This window comes from Vanessa cardui, chromosome Z (assembly GCF_905220365.1).
Source record: "Vanessa cardui chromosome Z, ilVanCard2.1, whole genome shotgun sequence".
Classification (NCBI taxonomy): Eukaryota; Metazoa; Arthropoda; class Insecta; order Lepidoptera; family Nymphalidae; genus Vanessa; species Vanessa cardui.
Genome location: NC_061154.1, coordinates 10,382,837 through 10,401,366, shown reverse-complemented (window position 1 = coordinate 10,401,366; position 18,530 = coordinate 10,382,837). Strand labels below are relative to the sequence as shown.

The 18,530-nt window shown below is 30.2% G+C and overlaps 1 protein-coding gene and 1 long non-coding RNA gene across 3 annotated transcripts; both read left to right on the top strand.

Annotated features, from left to right (window-relative positions):
• The first annotated feature begins 3,686 nt into the window (after positions 1 to 3,686).
• LOC124543280 lies at positions 3,687 to 4,238 on the top strand. The gene is made up of 2 exons (XR_006967440.1): positions 3,687 to 3,834; positions 4,172 to 4,238. It is a non-coding gene; the product is annotated as an uncharacterized LOC124543280 (long non-coding RNA).
• A 5,657-nt stretch (positions 4,239 to 9,895) lies between these two features.
• On the top strand, positions 9,896 to 16,375 carry LOC124543183. 2 transcript variants are annotated; one of them, XM_047121267.1, is made up of 6 exons: positions 9,896 to 10,022; positions 13,709 to 13,816; positions 13,897 to 13,990; positions 14,065 to 14,115; positions 14,204 to 14,307; positions 14,426 to 16,375. In XM_047121267.1, the coding sequence occupies exons 2-6, from the start codon at positions 13,715 to 13,717 to the stop codon at positions 14,504 to 14,506; spliced, it is 432 nt and encodes a 143-aa protein (XP_046977223.1). In that variant the 5' UTR covers positions 9,896 to 10,022; positions 13,709 to 13,714; the 3' UTR covers positions 14,507 to 16,375. The 2 variants fall into 2 exon arrangements, with proteins under 2 accessions (XP_046977223.1, XP_046977224.1); XM_047121268.1 differs by lacking the exon at positions 9,896 to 10,022 and adding an exon at positions 13,129 to 13,269.
• Positions 16,376 to 18,530: the final 2,155 nt, after the last annotated feature.

The following is an 18,530-nucleotide window of genomic DNA, read 5'->3' as shown; positions in this document are numbered from 1 at the left end:
TGGTCCCTAATCTCTTTAATAGCACTTTTAGTCTCCTTTAATGTTAAATACATTCTCTTAATTCTTATTCACAATGTCATAAAATACGGAGACTTATATGTTGTAAGAAACGTAAAATAAAACGAAATATTTCGGTACGATCTGGAAACGATCGTACCGAAATATTAAAACAAAAATAAAAAAATACGTCGTGGTAGCTTGGCTGAAGAATGAAAAATCATCTTAAAAGAATAGAATATTATTCATAGTCATTTTGATCCTGAAGAATTCTACGACGACAATAGACATTTAAAGCCTACTATTTAGTGATGATATACTATAATAAAAAAACGGAATGCAGTTAACAGTTAGTTACCCGATGGTACGTCCGTGAATTTAGTTTCCGAAAATTATAAGAATTGATACAAAAGTTGAAATTATAAGGAACAGATATGGTACAGATATATCCCATCATAACATATAAATGCAAAATGAGACCCAAGTCCAGTATTATGATATTCATGGTTCAATTGTCCGTAGAAAATATAATTTATTCTTATAACTTAAAATAATATATTGTAAAATAATATATTGTCTAATAATAGTATAAGGTCTGTCTTCTCAATGAAAAAACAAACAAGGCTATTAGTACGTATAAGGTATGTTCTAAACATACCCATCTCGGTTAATTTTACACAAAGGACTTAATTTAAACTTTTTTCAGTATCGTATTGAATAGATAATTTGGATTACTAGTTCTTGTTAGGTATATTAATACCCGATGATCACACAAGTCTTAACTCTGACAGGAATAACGACGTAAAATAAAAATATAGGTTTGTATTTTTTTTTATAAACTAAAATTTTAAGACCATTAGCAAATAACTAGTATTACATTAATTCCCTTATATTTTGTTGAAGTTATGTCAAAAATAATATAAATACTCCTAAGAAATTGAATTTCACGGAGCGTTTTTTTCTGTACTAAAAATTAAGATCACAAAGAAACACTATTATTGATGTATATTAAGTAGTGACTTAATGCACATTGTTATTAAGATTTGTAAACTTTGTCCGACTGTTAATTGTATGTTTATATCTCCTTTTTGGATGTTATTGAAGAAAAATCTTTAATGGACAAGCAATCCTTTTAAAATAAAGTTTCTTTGACATATTTTGTATGTATTTTATTGTTCTGCTACATATAATAATGTGGTTGGTTTTGTGTTTTCAATGCGGTTTAGTGGAATTCACATGTGGCAGAATTTCTATGAAATTTGTCACATGCAGGTTTCCTCACGATGTTTTCCTTCACCGCTGAGCACGAGATGAATTATAAAGACAAATTAAGCACATGAAACAGCGGTGCTTGCCTGGGTTTGAACCCACAATCATCGGTTAAGATGCACGCGTTCTAACCACTGGGCCATCTCGACTCCTAACCACTGGGCCATCTCGACTCCTTTTTTTTTTAAATCAGTTAATAATAAATGATTTTATAGCTTCTAGTTGTCGCCCGTGGCTTCGCTAGCGAAGACAGGGGTTGGTTGTCACGTGTTAGGCGAAAAATAGATGATCCACATCTCGACTCTGAAAACACTATATTAAAGAAAAAACAAGTCCAAATTTTAAAATCGTAATTCCAATGTCGATACATGAGAAACCTAAAATCAATAGAAGTTTTTAAAGACTTTCTTGGAATTTTTTATGGTTACAATATCAATTTTGCAGGATTTTGTACGGATGTTTTATCATCAAATTCCGTACCTTTCAAATGAAATGTAATCAAAGTAATTTTCAAAATAATGAATCTTAAACTTATACAAACAATTAAATGAATTACGATCGTCTTAACCAATGGGCGATCACATCGTACTAATTGGAATTATTCAACTAAAAAGATAAAAAAAAAAACAAAAACAGTGCCAAGTAGTCATATTTTGCAGTCGGTAGGATTTGAACCTACGCTCCCAAAGGGAACCTGATTATGCCCAGGTGCCTTAACCTCTCGGCCACGACTGCTGGCATTCAAATGTTGAATATGCGTACATAATGTGAGTATTGGACAAACTGAAGACAAAAAGTTACCGAACTTTTTACCGTTTTTAACGCTTTTTTAAATTTACATAGATATCTCAAATACATACTATTGATTTTATAACTGCTAAATACATTTAACTTTGTGCAACCCTACAAAAGGATAGAATACAAAATAAACTCCAAAAAATGTTTATTCAATTTCAAACGAAATTAAGACAATAGGCGAGAATAAGGAAGTTTCTGTAACTGTAACAGTTTCACAACGTCTTTGAAAGTAATAGGACATATTGTAGGGGTTTCTTTGAAACCGTCATGTGTTCTGTGATTGTGCCAATCAAAACATGTTAAATGAACTTTGATATTTCCCTCCCTGGAGAGGAAGCGTTTCATCGATTGTATCGGAGGCACGAGACATGCGCAAGTCTAGCTGGGCTAGCCGTACCTGAATTTCTAGGCATTCTTGTTTCTGCTTTGACACTATGATGAAGTATAATATATGTATTTTATAATAAAATATAATTATGTGTTAAAAATTAAAATAAATTAAAATAACATAGCATTTAAAAATACTGATGAATGTGTGATACTTTGTCGGCGAAGCTCGTGAGTATACTTTCTTTTTTAACTTTTTTTAAATAGTTTGAAAGTATTTTTTTTTTTAGTAAATTGTCCTTAATATTGATGCAACTTTCTTTGTCTACATTTTGAAGTTTTCAATAGTTTCATATGTTTATTTTTTTTTATTACCCATTGAAAACTTTTTGTTCATTGTAATACATATCGTTAGTTTGAAGGAAGAAAAGCTGAACCGCCAAAATTGTACAATCGGGAAATTATGTTTAAAGTTCTAACTTTAAGTCTCATTTTTGAAATTAACAATTTTGGCGCTTTACGAATTTTACCATCCCACTGACGATATGTATGTATGTCGATAAGTGTTGCAGTTTGGGTATCATTATATTCATATTTGTTCAGGCGTCTGGTTGTTGAGAGCATAATATTTTCTGAATGCATAAGTTAAGGTAGTTAAGCATAAGGGCATTGATTCGAAGCGTACTTCTTTGTAATAATATTTAACTAGGCCAGTCTCAATCGTCTAGAGATAATTATTTAAAAAAATACATAAGTTCATCATTCGTATAAGTTTCTTTGCTAATGTTATAAATGGGAAAGTAACTTTGTCTGTCGGTTTGTCTATTGCCAAACCGTGAATCGAATTTGATGAAATTTGGCAAGAAGTCGTATAATTAATTCCAAGTAAGGACAAAGGCAACTTTCTTATGGCGAACACCTGACGAATAACCTGACCTGACCAATAAAGCCGAGGCTATTAGTATTTTTAAATATATTTATAAGCGTATTCTGATGAGGGGAAATGAATTAAATAAAAGCTAAGGGGATGAGTGTAAATATAGTACACGCAACTCACAGACCATTGCACAGATACAATAATAATTAACATGAATCCTCATGTTTAATTTTATATTTTGTTGCGATATCCTAACTACCGCTTACTTCCTGCTTACTTATAACAAGCAAATATTATTTATTAAGATTTTTTTTTAACAAATAATAGGTAACCTAGCTGCCGTACCAATTTATTAAAGGAAAAATTTCACACAGAGTTTTCTAATAAATAAACATCTATTTCTTTATATAAGCGAGATGAGGGCGCCACCGCTGCTTCCTTTGTACCGGACGAGAAACCCAATACAGTTGAGAGATTTTAAAAGGGCGTACATGAGACCGGAAACGCAATTACGTGAACACCTTTACTCCACTTTCAAAGAAAAAAAAGAAATCGTTTCAATAAAGGTTGGTAGCTAAAGAAGTTTATGGCAAATTTAATATTCAAACTCATAGTATTACTTCATTCAATATAGAAGCATTACACTTTCTTATTGATAGTCAGATGAAACAGGACCACCGGTTCGGAAAAGAAAACACCCCGACCTAAGAAGAACCAGCGAAAGAAACTCAGCGTGTTTTTTTTTTGTCTTCTATATTGTATACGCTTGTCGCTGGCACTGAACGTGTTAATATGAGAAGAAATAGCTAGGAGGCGATCGTTTCATTCCCAAATTTACCATTTAATATATAATATAGTATATTTACACGACCATGTAAATGATTTGAGAATTATGTTTTCTAGATGCAGTGGTATTTCGGTAAGCTTGCAGGAAGACTGCTGAAAATCTCACATACATTACTGGAACCACGAAAAATGAACAAAACTTCGACCATTTGATATAATGTAGGATAAATATTATAAGGCAATAACAAAACAGTTTACTAGCCTGCATATATTATCAATATGTATAATTTGAAAAAAAGTCATTATGCATATTGCTGTAGTTGATATCATATTTTAAATTGTATTGTATAACAATTTTTCTATGGTGCCACAGTAACATTTATTGGGCGAATAGAAATTTTGTAATTACATGAAACCAATAATGGCAATAGATGTATATGAAATTTGATGTAGGGTTTATAAAACGAATCAATATACTACGGGCTAGGAGGCTTTTTTGTTATAAACATTACTATTGTTTTCCAAAACAATAGTAATATAGAATTAAGATATAGAGTGTAAGCTAGTCGTAAACCCAAACAAAGTTCACTTAGCTATTAATGAGTAGAAATTTTTTAAGAAAAAGATATCTCTGTACATATAGATAAAGGAGAAGTCAGACATTTACTTTGAAATCGGCTAAGTTTCTTTGGTCAGTATTATCAGTCACTTATGTTAGGTTGATTACTTTAATAACTATTATGACGTAGATTTTAGAATTAGAATAAAAAAAGAAGATATCATTTGTTAATTTTTTTTTAATTTTAAGTTCTATTTTAAAGGCTGGTTATATCAAAGAATGTGAGGCTTCTTCTGAGATAATCTGAACATTTTTCGTTCTTAGCTTTTTATTATATTAATAAACATCTTGACTTGCATACCGTCTGTTTAATTCATATTAAACGTAGTATCTTGTTTTTTAGTCTAAGATTAATGTACTGATGTGTCATGAGGACATGTGTTCTAAAAAAATATTTTCGTAGAAGTAAGTATAACCATTTTTTTGTAATGTTTATACCACGATGTCATTATCAATAGTCAATATCAACGTGTGAGATCAAATAATCATAGTTTCAGGTTCCACGGTGTAATCAGTACTTTTCAGTGCTCCTTGTGATTTTTCAATAAAAACCATTAAAACAAAGAGATAATTTTGGAACAATTTTCACAGTTTCGGGTGTCAACGTGTTATAAACTGTATATTAAATTTTTATATCGGAAATATTTTTCAAAATATGTGCCTCGTGTACTCGGTACATTTAGAGAATAAGTCTTAAATAAAAGTAGGCGACACAGTGGCGGTATTTGTAGTGTATATTAGCGATAAATATTAGATATTGAAGAAACAAAGCATCTGTTGTTTCCTCATTATTAATGATCTCAATTTACGATTTAAATATTTTATTTGTAAGCAACGTCAATCGGTTGATCTGTTATTGGCACAGGATGTATTTCATATAGATTGATCGTTTGTTGTGTTTTTGTTTGCAGGTTTTAGATTAATTATTTATTATAAGTTGAACATTACTTAGTCTAGAATCTCTTGTATGTGTTTTTTTAATTACACAATTATTATGTAAAAAAAATATATCGTTATTTTAACGATTTTATCCAATATATACACAATTTAAATGTAACTACTGTGTGGCCGAATTTACTACCTCTATTATTAAGTTTAGTATTAAATAAAGTAAGTAAGCGTAACATTAAGTAATTAAGGTAGTCTTAATGACCTAGGTTAATAATTCTGCTATGATCTAAAGAGATGATCTAGCAGAAATGAGTAGCCTGTAAATAAATAGTTAAATGTGATAGATTAATTCTGTATATTTAGTTCATAGTGATCGATTACCTTTATGTTACATCAGAATCATTACAAAAGCCCTATTGATCATTATTACCTTTAATAAAAACAGTAATATTGCAAACATATTAATGCTAGCGTAACTTTTTAGTACTATTATTTATTTTCTATGTAAACTCAGATTTTAACAGTTGTAAAATCAATTTGAATTTAGAATACTAAGGTATACTAAAGTACGTTATAATTTAGTAGAGTCGCATCTGTAGAAGTATTCCGTTAGAGGAAAATCGAAACGCACTCTTAATAATAGTAATCGGTCCCTTTTATTTGAAATTTAATTTTAATGTAATTAAGCTGTAGTTGACGCATATACATATATGACTTATAAAAGTTTCTTAGAGGGTGTTTAGTTAAACGTAGATTTCACTTCTAATCTCAGTACTGGAAAAATACGGCTATGTTTTACTAACCGCTCTCTAAAAATATTTGTAAATTAATCAATAAGTTTTATTTGCTATTTTAATTGTTGTAAATAAGCTTCTTCGAAATGTAATTATACCACAAATTCTCCTCATAGAGCGAAAAGTCACAAATACCTAAAAATCCTATTTTTAGTTAAAATGTAATAAGACTTTCTTTTTCATAACCTTTTTGTTTCACTTTTATTTTTACGTTTTTACATATGTAAGATTGAGAACAAAAAATCTGAAACATGTAAGGCAAAGCAAAAATGTATTATCATCAACATCGTCCAGCTTAACTTAATCAAATGTATGAATTTTTAAAATAATAATCCTACTTATCCCTTTTAAAATTATAGACGTCTCGCTCTATGGGACGAAATTAATGGATTATGGAAATGGTTAACTTCTAACTAATTTTAATATCAACTTTAACTTAGAATCAAATATACATTTAAGTTATTAAAAAATAAAAACAATAAAAAAAATAAAAAGCGTTAAAAAATATAAAAATAACATATGGAATAGTTTTAAAATTAGTTAGGTGAAATGTCGTATTTAGTATATTTTCGACGAAGAGCCAAATGGTTGTTGAAAATTTACTAAGTAAACTAAATATACTAAGTAGCTCATCTACCTTCTATTTAAGCGGTGATGAATGATCAATAAATCTTATCCTAGAGATAAGATTTATTTATTCAGTTTCTCGATAGATATCCAGTAGGTTAAGTAGCTTATGATATAACTATTTTACTGCCACACTTGGGACACAGGAGTTTCTGGAGTTTAGAAAAACTCCCTGATCCCTGAAAAGTTGGCGGTGGGAGAAGAAAGTGCGCAAAGGGTCGACGCCTTGTCTCCGACGAGTGAATTAGCGCAGGCATCCGTTACCTGCTTCTGCGTATTATGCGAAGAGATTGCCATCGGTAGTGATCGCCTAGAGAAGCCTTCAAGCCAAAAAGCCAAGGGGTAATCTCTCAAGTGGAAAGTTCCACGAGATTGTGACACGCTGTTGTCGAAGGCATACCACACTCGTGGTAGGACTGTCAAATTAAGTATCTATTTAAATGTCTCTGAGTTTGGCAGAGAGACTTATTTTATGAATTATACGGATATCATAGTGTCAAACAGAAACAATTGACTTAAATATTGCAAGAATATGATTTGGATGAGGGTATTCTTGCAATATTTTGACATTTTGAATATATATAATTGAAAATTCGTTCTAAAGGCAACGGCAGAGCAAAGTTCATTCAACTTTGCACGAAGCCGAAAGTTGAGGAAAAGACTAATTTATAAGGTTTGGGCTTTTTGTCCCAATTGAATGATCTGGCTCATTCCTTAGGGTAAAAATTTAAAAGTTTTTGAGGTGTTTTCGGAGTATTTTTTTTTCTAATGGACTATTGTCAAATATTTCCCTTTCAGTGGAGTGTAAGAGTGGGAGTGTCAGTTTTACTATTTCTGTCTATTTCTTCTTGTATCTTTGTCTAACTTGCCATTGTTATCATTACATTTTTCTGTTTCCTTTTTAATTAATTACTTTTTAATTTTACTTTCCTTTCTTTATTCGCTCTTCTTATGTATCATTATCGATGTTAGGATAATCGGTGTTTAGTGTTAGTTTGTAATTTATCTCGAGGAGTTTATCTGTTTCTTCTTCTTTCTCATAGTACAACGTTAATAACAATTTGTTTCACTATATTATTAATATCATGCTAAGAAATAAAACGAACTGTAATAGTATGATTAGTATCTTCGGAAGGTAACACTTATCATGAACTAATTTTGCTTGTATCTGAAAAAAACATTTTGATCTCTGTTTTAACCAATTGTATACTATTCCTTTTGTAGACAAGGTTTTTTTAATATATTTACTTATTAATAATAATTATTAATTAAGTGTATAATTATGTAGACGTAGATAAATGTCTTGTTATAGGAACCTAATTAATCAATATCTGTTCTAATAAATATCAATACGTATCAATGTGAAATTATATAAATAATGGTACTTACATGTAACTTCTGTTTTGGAAATGGAACTTAGTAAGAGTCGCAAGCAAACTTTCAGGAATTATTTAACTGCGAAAATCTTTAAGAGAAAAGAAATATAAGAGCTCTTCACATCTGTTTTATCTTGAATACAATTTTCTGAAGAGGATACATCTATCTTGCAGTTTATACACTATTGAAATATCTAGTGTAATCTTATGTAAGCCAAATACTGTCTGAAACAAACTGCATCAAGTGAAAATTGAAGCTAAACTTCTTTTTGAATGTTGGGTTTTTGGGGTTTAATTGATTTCCAGTGGAAATTATCTGTGTTGCGCTAGATGTGCGCCAGTCATTACTCTTAATTGATTTACGTATTGAATATTTTTTATATTCATTCGATTTATTAAAAATAGTTAGATCAAATATATTTACTTTGTACCTACACGTCGCAATTATTTTACATGTTATATTCTTTACGGATACGTTTTATGTAAAGTTATTTAGTTTATGGAATGTAATAAATGTCGTGAATGTATTTCTTGGTTTTATTTTTGTTACCTCTTAAATAAGATTTTATATTTAACGATCAAAATAAGGAAATATAATTCAGTTATCTTGTTTATAAAAAACAAAAACTTCAAGCGAAGGTTAAAAAGAAATACTAGTCTTTATTAAAAATGTATAATTAAGAAGATTAAGAAAAAAATTAACTGTCATTGCTTCTCATTTGCAAAATAACAACTCTCATTGCATCTATAGTTAGCCAATCAGCTCAATATATAATAATGAAATATGCGAAGTCAATCTCGACTTCGCTTAATTTTTTTTAAGGCCAAGCAACAGATGAATTAAAAAATTAAATTAAGTCCAAGTAAATATATCGGTTTGAATTTATACAACTTTTGAATTTGAACAATGTACGCTTTTTAAATCAGTGTGTTGTTCATCACCGTTTTGAGCTGATTGAACAAAAATTGATCGAAGATGTTCCAATTTTGAATTTCCGATTGGGTTCTGTTCTTTCTGTCATCCAGAGAGTGATCCTCTGTGGATGACAGAAAGAACAAAAAATAATAATAAATGCTGTCGAAATTATATAGGTTACCTATATTGCAATTGTTTGTAGTTTATTTTTATTAAAGCAAAACTATAAATGTTTTGACAAAGTGTCAAATCCAGTAAAGGTATCCGAACATAAATAAGAATTGCCATTTATCAAAAATGTTAGTCATAAAAACATATTTATACTCATTTTTCAGGTAAGTAAGAATTGATTAATTTTACAGACGTTTTTAAATAATGGACATAATTTACTATTAAAATGAAAGGCATTGATCAAACCACTGAAATAAAAAAAAATTATATCTTGCGGATCCTGATATAAATTCCTTTTTTTTGTAAATAAAGTCTTAAGAACATTGGAATAAAAGTCCATTAATGTTACCAGTAAATACTAAATTATTTTTAATCGCAATTTTAATCGATTTGAGGCTAGACATGCGCAAACTTACATCTTCAGCGGAGTTTGATGCTCTACTCTGGTAGTAGAAGGACGTACATTACGCGCTGGCTTTTAATAGATGCAACAACACATTTAACCGCTTGTCATTAAATAAAGAAGTTTTCTTAAATTGAAACGGTTTTTAAGTGATCGTTGGACTTGAACATCGTAAGTATTGTTTTAACTACATTTTTATAGAAATATGAATGTTTGTAATTTTTATTTTAATAATATGTACGTGTTAGCTAAATGGAAGGCGATATTTTGACGATGAAGCTTATATTTAATGCTATGCGCGTAGTAACTTGTCAATAATTTAAATTAATAATAAATTAATCCTACCATCTAGGCGATTATTTGATCGTGTATAAATAATTCGTTACCCTTTGATAAGGGACATTATACAAATTGCTTGCGCATTTAACCCTCCTCGCGTTTTTGCCCGGGTGCAAATACTAGTGCTGCTCCCGTGGGTGCGTGTTGTTATTATACGTATATATTTCTTATATTACTTTAATGTACATGCATTTTTTTGCCAAGCGTCACGTAGAAGTATGGTTTATATTAATTTTCTTATTAAATACTGAACTATTGGTTCCTGATATTAGCCCGTTCAAACATGTAAACAAAATTTTTATCTTCAGCTAAAGTTACGTAAATTAAGCATACATAATCATTATAACCAATGTGTACTATTCTTTATTACGATTTGAATATTAATAGATATACTTATATAGATTTATATATATGTAGACGAATGTTTTAAAGCGAAGTAACTTCAATTTTTGTCAATATGGTTCACGCTATATTCGAGCTTAAAATAGCTATGTCATACAGCAGATGCTTTATGTCTTTGTTATATATTTTTAATTTCAAATTAAATTAAAATTAAGTGTTTGCTAATGTGAAATGGTGTTTAAGTTGTTAATATTACGATTCGATTATATTCGATAGTATCGCAATATTTAAGAAATTATTACTATCATTTATTATTATCCTGAAGTTAGCAATATACATGTTTGAATCCAATCATTTATTTGATAAAGGTTTTACGAAGTTGTATATCTGATGCAGTTTCATTATTAGCAGTAAGACGAAATCCTATGTAATTAATAATTTGTTTTTTTTTTTTTTGTTTTGCAACGAACCAAATGCGCGCGAAGCTTTTCGTACCATATCTATAAAAACGACAAAAAAGTTATGTCTGTTGTTGGGGAGATCCCTTAAATATTCATTGTTTTCTGTTTTCTTGTTAGAGCGGCAATAGAAATCTGTGAAAACTTCAAGGCTGAAACTATTAGGGTTTATGAGATACAGCCTGAATTAAGAAAGCTATGTAGTGTTAAGCATTATATGTATAAGGTGTTATTATCTGTATGATCGATCCTGTAGCATTATCTAGTTTGATGTATACCAGTTGTCTGTCCATTTTATAGAGCTAGAACCGAAAGGTCGAAAGTTTCTATAAATATTAATATTTAAAATGCATTTCATTGTAGTGGTAGATAAAAAATTCTTTTGCGTTTCTGAAACGAAGTGATAAACTAAATGAATCTAAGTTGAACTATTTGATATTGAAATTGAAATATAAATGCCAACAGATTGGTGCCGTAACGCGTTACGTAACGAAGCGGTTTACCCTCCCAGTAGAAGTTATCACTTCAAATGGCACACATTATAATGTTTTTAATCAATTTTTTACGTTTACGCCCGTTTACCCTCATGCATAATATTTTAAAATGGTACATAATAACGGGCAAACAAAAATGATTGAAAAATCGTTACGTGCATTTAACAAAAATGTACACGTTACACTATAACCATATTTTTATTGTTATCATCATAAACAAAAATTTATGTGATACAGAAACGTTTAATATTTTGCAAATAATTAATACAACCCATGGGAATATCTGTTTCATAATACAATAGTGTCATGCTCAGACTCTGCAGTGGCAAATACTTTTACTAATATGGTTAACTCAAGAGAAAGAGAACACCTTTATGTTTATTTAAATATTGTTTGAGACGTTTCCGTCCCTGTTCTTATCACTGCGCCATCTCGGGTAAACCTTATCTGAAGATTATGGGGTCAAACCGAGACGAAAGCCTCTGAATTTTCTTGTACTAAACATGAGTTTATAAGGTCCTTGTACTCTAAACCTGTTTATTGAACACAAACGTTTATTTATATGTTAATGGACAAAGTCATGTAAAAATTTAAATATTACAAGTCTTAGATAACACTAATACCAAGTATCCATTGTTTCTTGGACTAGGACAGTCTAACAATATGATAATATACATCGTTTGATTAAACCTAAAATTTATATTATATCAAATAATTTTGGATTGAATGATAATAAAGATTATTTAAAAATAAAATTGGAATGAACTCCACTAAAGAAGACTTATATAGTACCGTTGAACAAAAACAATGGTCTGCTCAGGCTAAGCTTACAATAGTTAATAAGTATCATTGTTGTCTTGAATATTTTCTTTACATTTCATTACTATATATTTTAGTATAACTTTTGGAAGAATTATGATGGGTTATGAAAGATGGCTGGTCGCCATGAGTTACACCAAACTAAGATGGAAACACTATATCAACATCAGGGCTCAGACTATCGCAAATAAAAATTTTGTAAGTGAGACAAAAAATTATCTAACTCGCTCTCTATTTAATTATGTCATGCAGGTTGTTCATATAAATAGTATGATCAGATATTTCTTTTTCTACCATTTCATACTTGTTTTTAAATAATCTATATGCCTTAGAATACTTTGTAACAAATTCCTAGAAATGAAAGAGACAAAATCATTAAAATTTGAAGGTACTTTCACAAATTATAATGTTTACTTTGAAAGTGACTGCAACTCAAGAGGTTTACAACCCCTTTTAAAGTAAACAATGACCTGTCTTGGAGCCGAGTACGTCATTACTTGCTCAGAGTGGCCCATTTAAATTTTGTTTAATATAAAATGACAGATCATAAGCTCTATATGAATTTCCACGAGATAATATCCTTTATAAATAAGATTGGGGCTGCCTCACCTAAAAACTTAAGTTATACTTGAAAGTATCAACAACAAATATAACAATGTAAGGTTAAAAGAAATTAAGTTCAAATGAGGTGCATTTAAAATTTGCAATTGGCAATTATTTTCTCGGTGATAGACCCAGATTTCCGCTATTATTGATTAACCGTAAGGTCAGACATGCGCAGCTAGATCGCCTTCATATGTAAGGCAATCTAGCAGTGCCTGGATATCTAGGCACTCTGGACATTGCATTCGTCCTCGAGAAACGTATATTGTGAATTTAGGTTATTGAAAATTTTGAAGTGCAGTTGGTAATAACGGTGAATAATTTATTGAGTTAAGTGTTGACCGTTGCTTTTAAATTTAATTCGTAAGTGACTCTAAGCATGTTTATCTTATTATAGTTTTCATTATTTGAATCTATCTTTTTCATGCTTTAGTTTTAGTTTGTGATTGTGTTTTGCTAGACGAAATCAATAAATAATAGTCTGAATTTACATTATTTATGTTATTTAATCATGCAATGATATTGTCTTACAAGAAGTATCCTTAGAGAAAAAAATTAAATACAACAATAATGTTTACATTAGATAATTTGAACATTGGAGCTCGCCCTGATCATTAATTGAGATGTAACTATTTTATTGACTTCAAGGATAATTCTGGAATCGGAAGGGATGGGTTAACTGCGCAGTTGCAATACTCGGGGTGGGGGGAATGCATTTCTTGTAATAGCTATGCGCATAATTATAGTTTTTACATCGATTCAATTAGATGTCATTCATCATCTTCCATCATTTTGATTGCAGATCAGAATGATCAACAACGACGATCATAAGAAGGAGAAGCCTGTGGGCGCTGGATTTTACTCCTCGCATAGTCCTCCTCCAGATACCAACGTCATATGTGAAACATTGGTATATATACATTTTTTGATAAGAGATGACAATAACAATATCATAACAATATATAGATATAATAATTGGATTTTTTGTAGGTCTCTAAATTGACTGATAAGAGTGATGAGCCGTCGCCGTCCCAAACGAAGCCTCTGAACCCAATACGACCAATTAAGGATCACTCTTTATCTGGTAAGGACAATGAAATACCCATAATTCCAATAATAAAGTAAAGCAGCATCTGAAGGTTTTAACTTTGGTTCCAGATCAACTCTCGGATTCCGATAACTTGGAGATAGCGGATGACGAAAGCGACTGTAAGTATTTGTTTATTATATATTAGGTGAGATGAAATTCCATGTTAAATAATATACTTAATAATATTCTTTTATTATTTCTGGCCAGGGTCTTCAGGGCCTCCTTCTCCAGCACCACTTAAGGCACCACGGGCGTTCGAAAAAAGCGATAATTTATACGAAAAGCAAGCCGATGCAGAAAAAGATCAGGAGGTAATTAAATATTTTTTTCACTTATTACAAATTCATGCCATTATTTTTACGTCACTAAGGTCACATAAATTGAATTGAAAAAGAGATATTGTTGTAAGCAATAATTGAACTTTTACAGGAGGAATGGTCGTGGGATGCTGAAAACTTTCAACAGGAAGGCTTACCTATACCTAAAACGGAAAACACATACCAGCCCTAAGCTTATTCTTGGAGCCGTAATTCTCCTTTCTTGATCAACCAAATCTCGTCTTCATCTTTTATGATCTGATATACATATATATTTGAATAAGATCGATCAAATATACATTTCATGTGTCTATTAGAATATTCAACTTAAATGTTTAGCCGTAATTTTTAAAATATCTGAATGTACTAGAAGCTTCTATAACATTATTAGATTACTATGGATTTGGTTGTATTATCCTTATTTTGAATAATTATTTGTTTCAACGGAAATATCGAATACAATTTGAAGTTTATATATGTATACTTATATGTATATGTGGTATTTAAAATGTCTCTTTTTAATCATATGAAAACGTCTAAACAACGATTATATTCTTTTCGACTATTGTATTTTTAATATTATTATTATACTTTGTATAATCTGATATATTTTTGACTCGCATTTTTATGTTCGTATATCTTGTAATACTTTTATGTAACATAGGATAACTTTTGACAATTTTCGTCATACTATGATATTGTTGGTAGATAAATTCTCCAGTAACAGGTGTCTCTGTAAATATAAAATTAAAAGTGACCTGATATTGTCATTCAGAAGTATTAGAGTTCTGTATTGTAACCTGACAGCGAAGACGCTGTAGCTGATGAATAATCAGGTCGCTTTTAAAGATACTTTCATATATAAGTTTGTTGCTTCTCTTTGTGTTTTGCAAAACAAATTATATTCTATGTTTATATGTGTATATTCTATGCGTGTGGTAGAGTTTTGTTATTGATTGTTTAAGAATGGAATAATACAAGGTTTTGATGAGATGGCTCTTATGGGTGTATGAATGAAACGCGGTACTAAATTACGTACTTGAAAAAAATAAAATAAAACGATAGGTAAATATTGGGAAGTTCTAGATAAATATTAACTTAAAAAAAGGCATTTTCGCCATTTTTATAGGTGTACATTTAAATTAAAAAAAAAACATAAAATGTTGAAATGACTGTATATGCAACTTTATTTCGGTTATAATGAAATTTTAAAATAATCCAATTATAAATTAAGTAAGAGAGCGGAATGGTGTATGAGTATTGTGTAAATAAATACGTTAACTAACTAGCGATAAGTTAAAATCAAAGTTTATTTATGGACTTGTTTATATTCGAGTTGTATTTCTAAAAGACTATTATTGTTACAGGCGAAAGAGTTTTCTCGATCCCTTTAGATTAGTTACTTACTCTCGTGGTTACGCTCTCTAAACGCGCAGACGCTTCACGCGTCATGTAATGGAGTAAAAGGGTCAGTATTCCTACAATAAACCAAAAACATGACGTATTTTGCTCTTCCGGTATCTGCTTTACATATTTCATATCTTTAATCATTCGTTGTTATTTAATTTGATAACTTTATTTATATTTAAAACTTTGACTTTAATTTAAATATTGATGTGTTAATGTATTGGTGTTCAGTGTTGTCTTGTTGTATTTGTTCTTCAGACAGATCGCACAGTAAGATCCGGTCATATCTCTTCGATGTATGTGTTTAAGATAGGTTATACATACGACACGGTTATAGTTTAAGTAACCATGCAAAACGAAAACATGAAGGAGTCAAGTAAATAAAAAGCGAAAGACTTATACATATTATATCTTTATATATATTATACACATTTTTATATCTTTACTATTATTAGGAAGAAATATTAAAAGGTATTTGTTTTTAAATTAAGGAATTTTGATATTTATATATTGTTTTAACTAAAACGAGTACTATACTCATATATTTTTATTAACAATCATATAATTTTGCTAAAATATTGTTTTATGTAACTATTTGTAATTAATTCTTAATCTTATATCTCAAAATTTAATGGAATGGCGCAAGGAATGTCAGTGTAGGTTTTAATAAATGTATTAAATGTCAAACTGTTTCAATTTCTACGATATCATGTTATTTGAATTTGGTGTGTATTATTATATGTATATCGTTTATTTTTCTAAAAGCAGGTCTTACAGGAAAAGCCTTATATTGCGTATACGCCGTATATTACATATACAATCTTTTTATTGTTGTGAGGTCGATCGAGCACCCAAATGTAAAATTTATCTACAACTAACAAATATCATCATAAAATATCTTCGATGAATAACAAAATCAAACTGAATTATTAGCTTCGTTCAAAAGTTGTTTTTACTTGGTGGTAGGGCTTTGTGCAAGCCCGTCTGGGTATGTACCACCCACTCATTAGTTATTCTACCGCCAAATAATAGTACTCAGTATTGTTGTGTTCCGGTCTGAAGGGTGAGTGAGCCAGTGTAATTACAGGCACAAGGGATCATCACATCTTAGTTCCCAAGGTTGGTTCCCATCGACGATGTAAGGAATAGTTAATATTTCTTACAGCGTCATTGTCTATTGGCGATGGTGACCACTTACCATTAGGTGGCCCAAATGCTTGTCCGCCAACCTATACCATAAAAAAAAGTTGTTTTGAATGAATGATGATTCAGCTTAATGACGTGGAAAAAAATCAACATTTCTTTAATTTTCTGTTTCGATTGGTGCTTCAAATGTCATGCAGTATTCAAGCATATACACAAGCTATTTATACGTTGACAACTTTTATAATTCATGTCAATACGTTAAACATAGGATCAGAAAGAAGAAGATGAATCTCGTTCACACCAGCGACTGAGGTAAACAAAAAAAATGATGCAACTTTCACATTCTTGTTTTAATTAAGAAATTTTCAAAAGTTTTTTTTGCAGATCGCTAATTTTATGTTTCATGTGAAGGACTCTTGCAGTCTATTACTTTATTCTTACAATGTATCAGTGTAACTATATTCCCACACAGTAAGCAACTATACCTAATATTATGCATTTATTATTTCGCCTAACACGGCTCTAGGCTCTTCATCTCAAAATTAGCAACTCCACATACGAAATGAAAACAAAAAAGGAGGTACTTCTTATTTTCTATAACTGTGATTATATGGTTTGTATAGTATATTTCAGTTAATTTCAAAGTATAATGTCTTGCGTCGATCACAAATTGTGGGCTGGCGAATATTGCTATGTGTGCCATCAATAACCTAGACCTAACCTATTGACTGCTGACTATAACAGAGAATGCACTGCGAATTTTAATATACTTGCAATGTTATGAATGTACAAGCACTGGCGAATTGCGCGAAAAACACAAAAACAAATTAACACGCTACAGTGTTGCCTTAACTTGAGGGAATATTTGTGTGTTCTATATTTTAAATTAAACCTGTATTACAGTGACGTGTTGATGTGCACCGCATTGATTGTTTTATGACCACATAATTTCATATTTTAATAAAAATCCCTTTTTGTAGTTCTTAAAGTCGTTAGGTGTTTATGGTTATACTCATAGGTAAATTAAGATTTTATTTCTATTAAGACAACTGTTTTCAAGTACACTCACAAAGCAACTTTTGAATCGTCATATTTTTTAATGCCACAGGGCCGGGTACATTTATAATACATATATGACAAATCTATAATAGAAAATGAACACACAAATAACAACAAACATGCATATCTATATGCAGACTACACATATATATCGAATTAAATGTAATGTAAAATTACTATAATCATTTAAATATTTAAACGACTGCTATTAGTGAAATGACAAGTAATAATATTGTCAACGACTCTCGAAAATTAGTAAGGGTTGAGAATTACGAATTTCAGGAGCCTCTCCTTTTTACAGAATTAGCCGTAAAGGGTTTTTACACGCATTAGTTTTTCAACATGGCAATTCCAAGCAATTTTACTGCAAGAATTCGATATCGATTCATTGATTCGGTTCATGTGTAAATCACAATCAGCCCCAGGGCACAAATTGTTTTCTTTGTTAAGAAAAGGATTGCTGTGAAGAAGAGACAAAAAGAAAGTAAATGCGTACTCTATAACAGAAAGGACAATTGTGAAGATTATTTTTTGTTTTAAAAGGAAGAATTTCCACCAGCCATTTTTTAAACCGATTTAAACATTAAAATGTGACAAATGTTTTA

Coding starts and splice junctions, on each gene's coding strand:
- LOC124543183 (XM_047121267.1), top strand. CDS start 13,715: ATGATCAACAACGACGATCATAAGAAGGAGAAGCCTGTGGGCGCTGGA. Junction 13,817..13,896: donor ACGTCATATGTGAAACATTG/GTATATATACAT, acceptor GATTTTTTGTAG/GTCTCTAAATTGACTGATAA. Junction 14,116..14,203: donor AGCGGATGACGAAAGCGACT/GTAAGTATTTGT, acceptor ATTTCTGGCCAG/GGTCTTCAGGGCCTCCTTCT.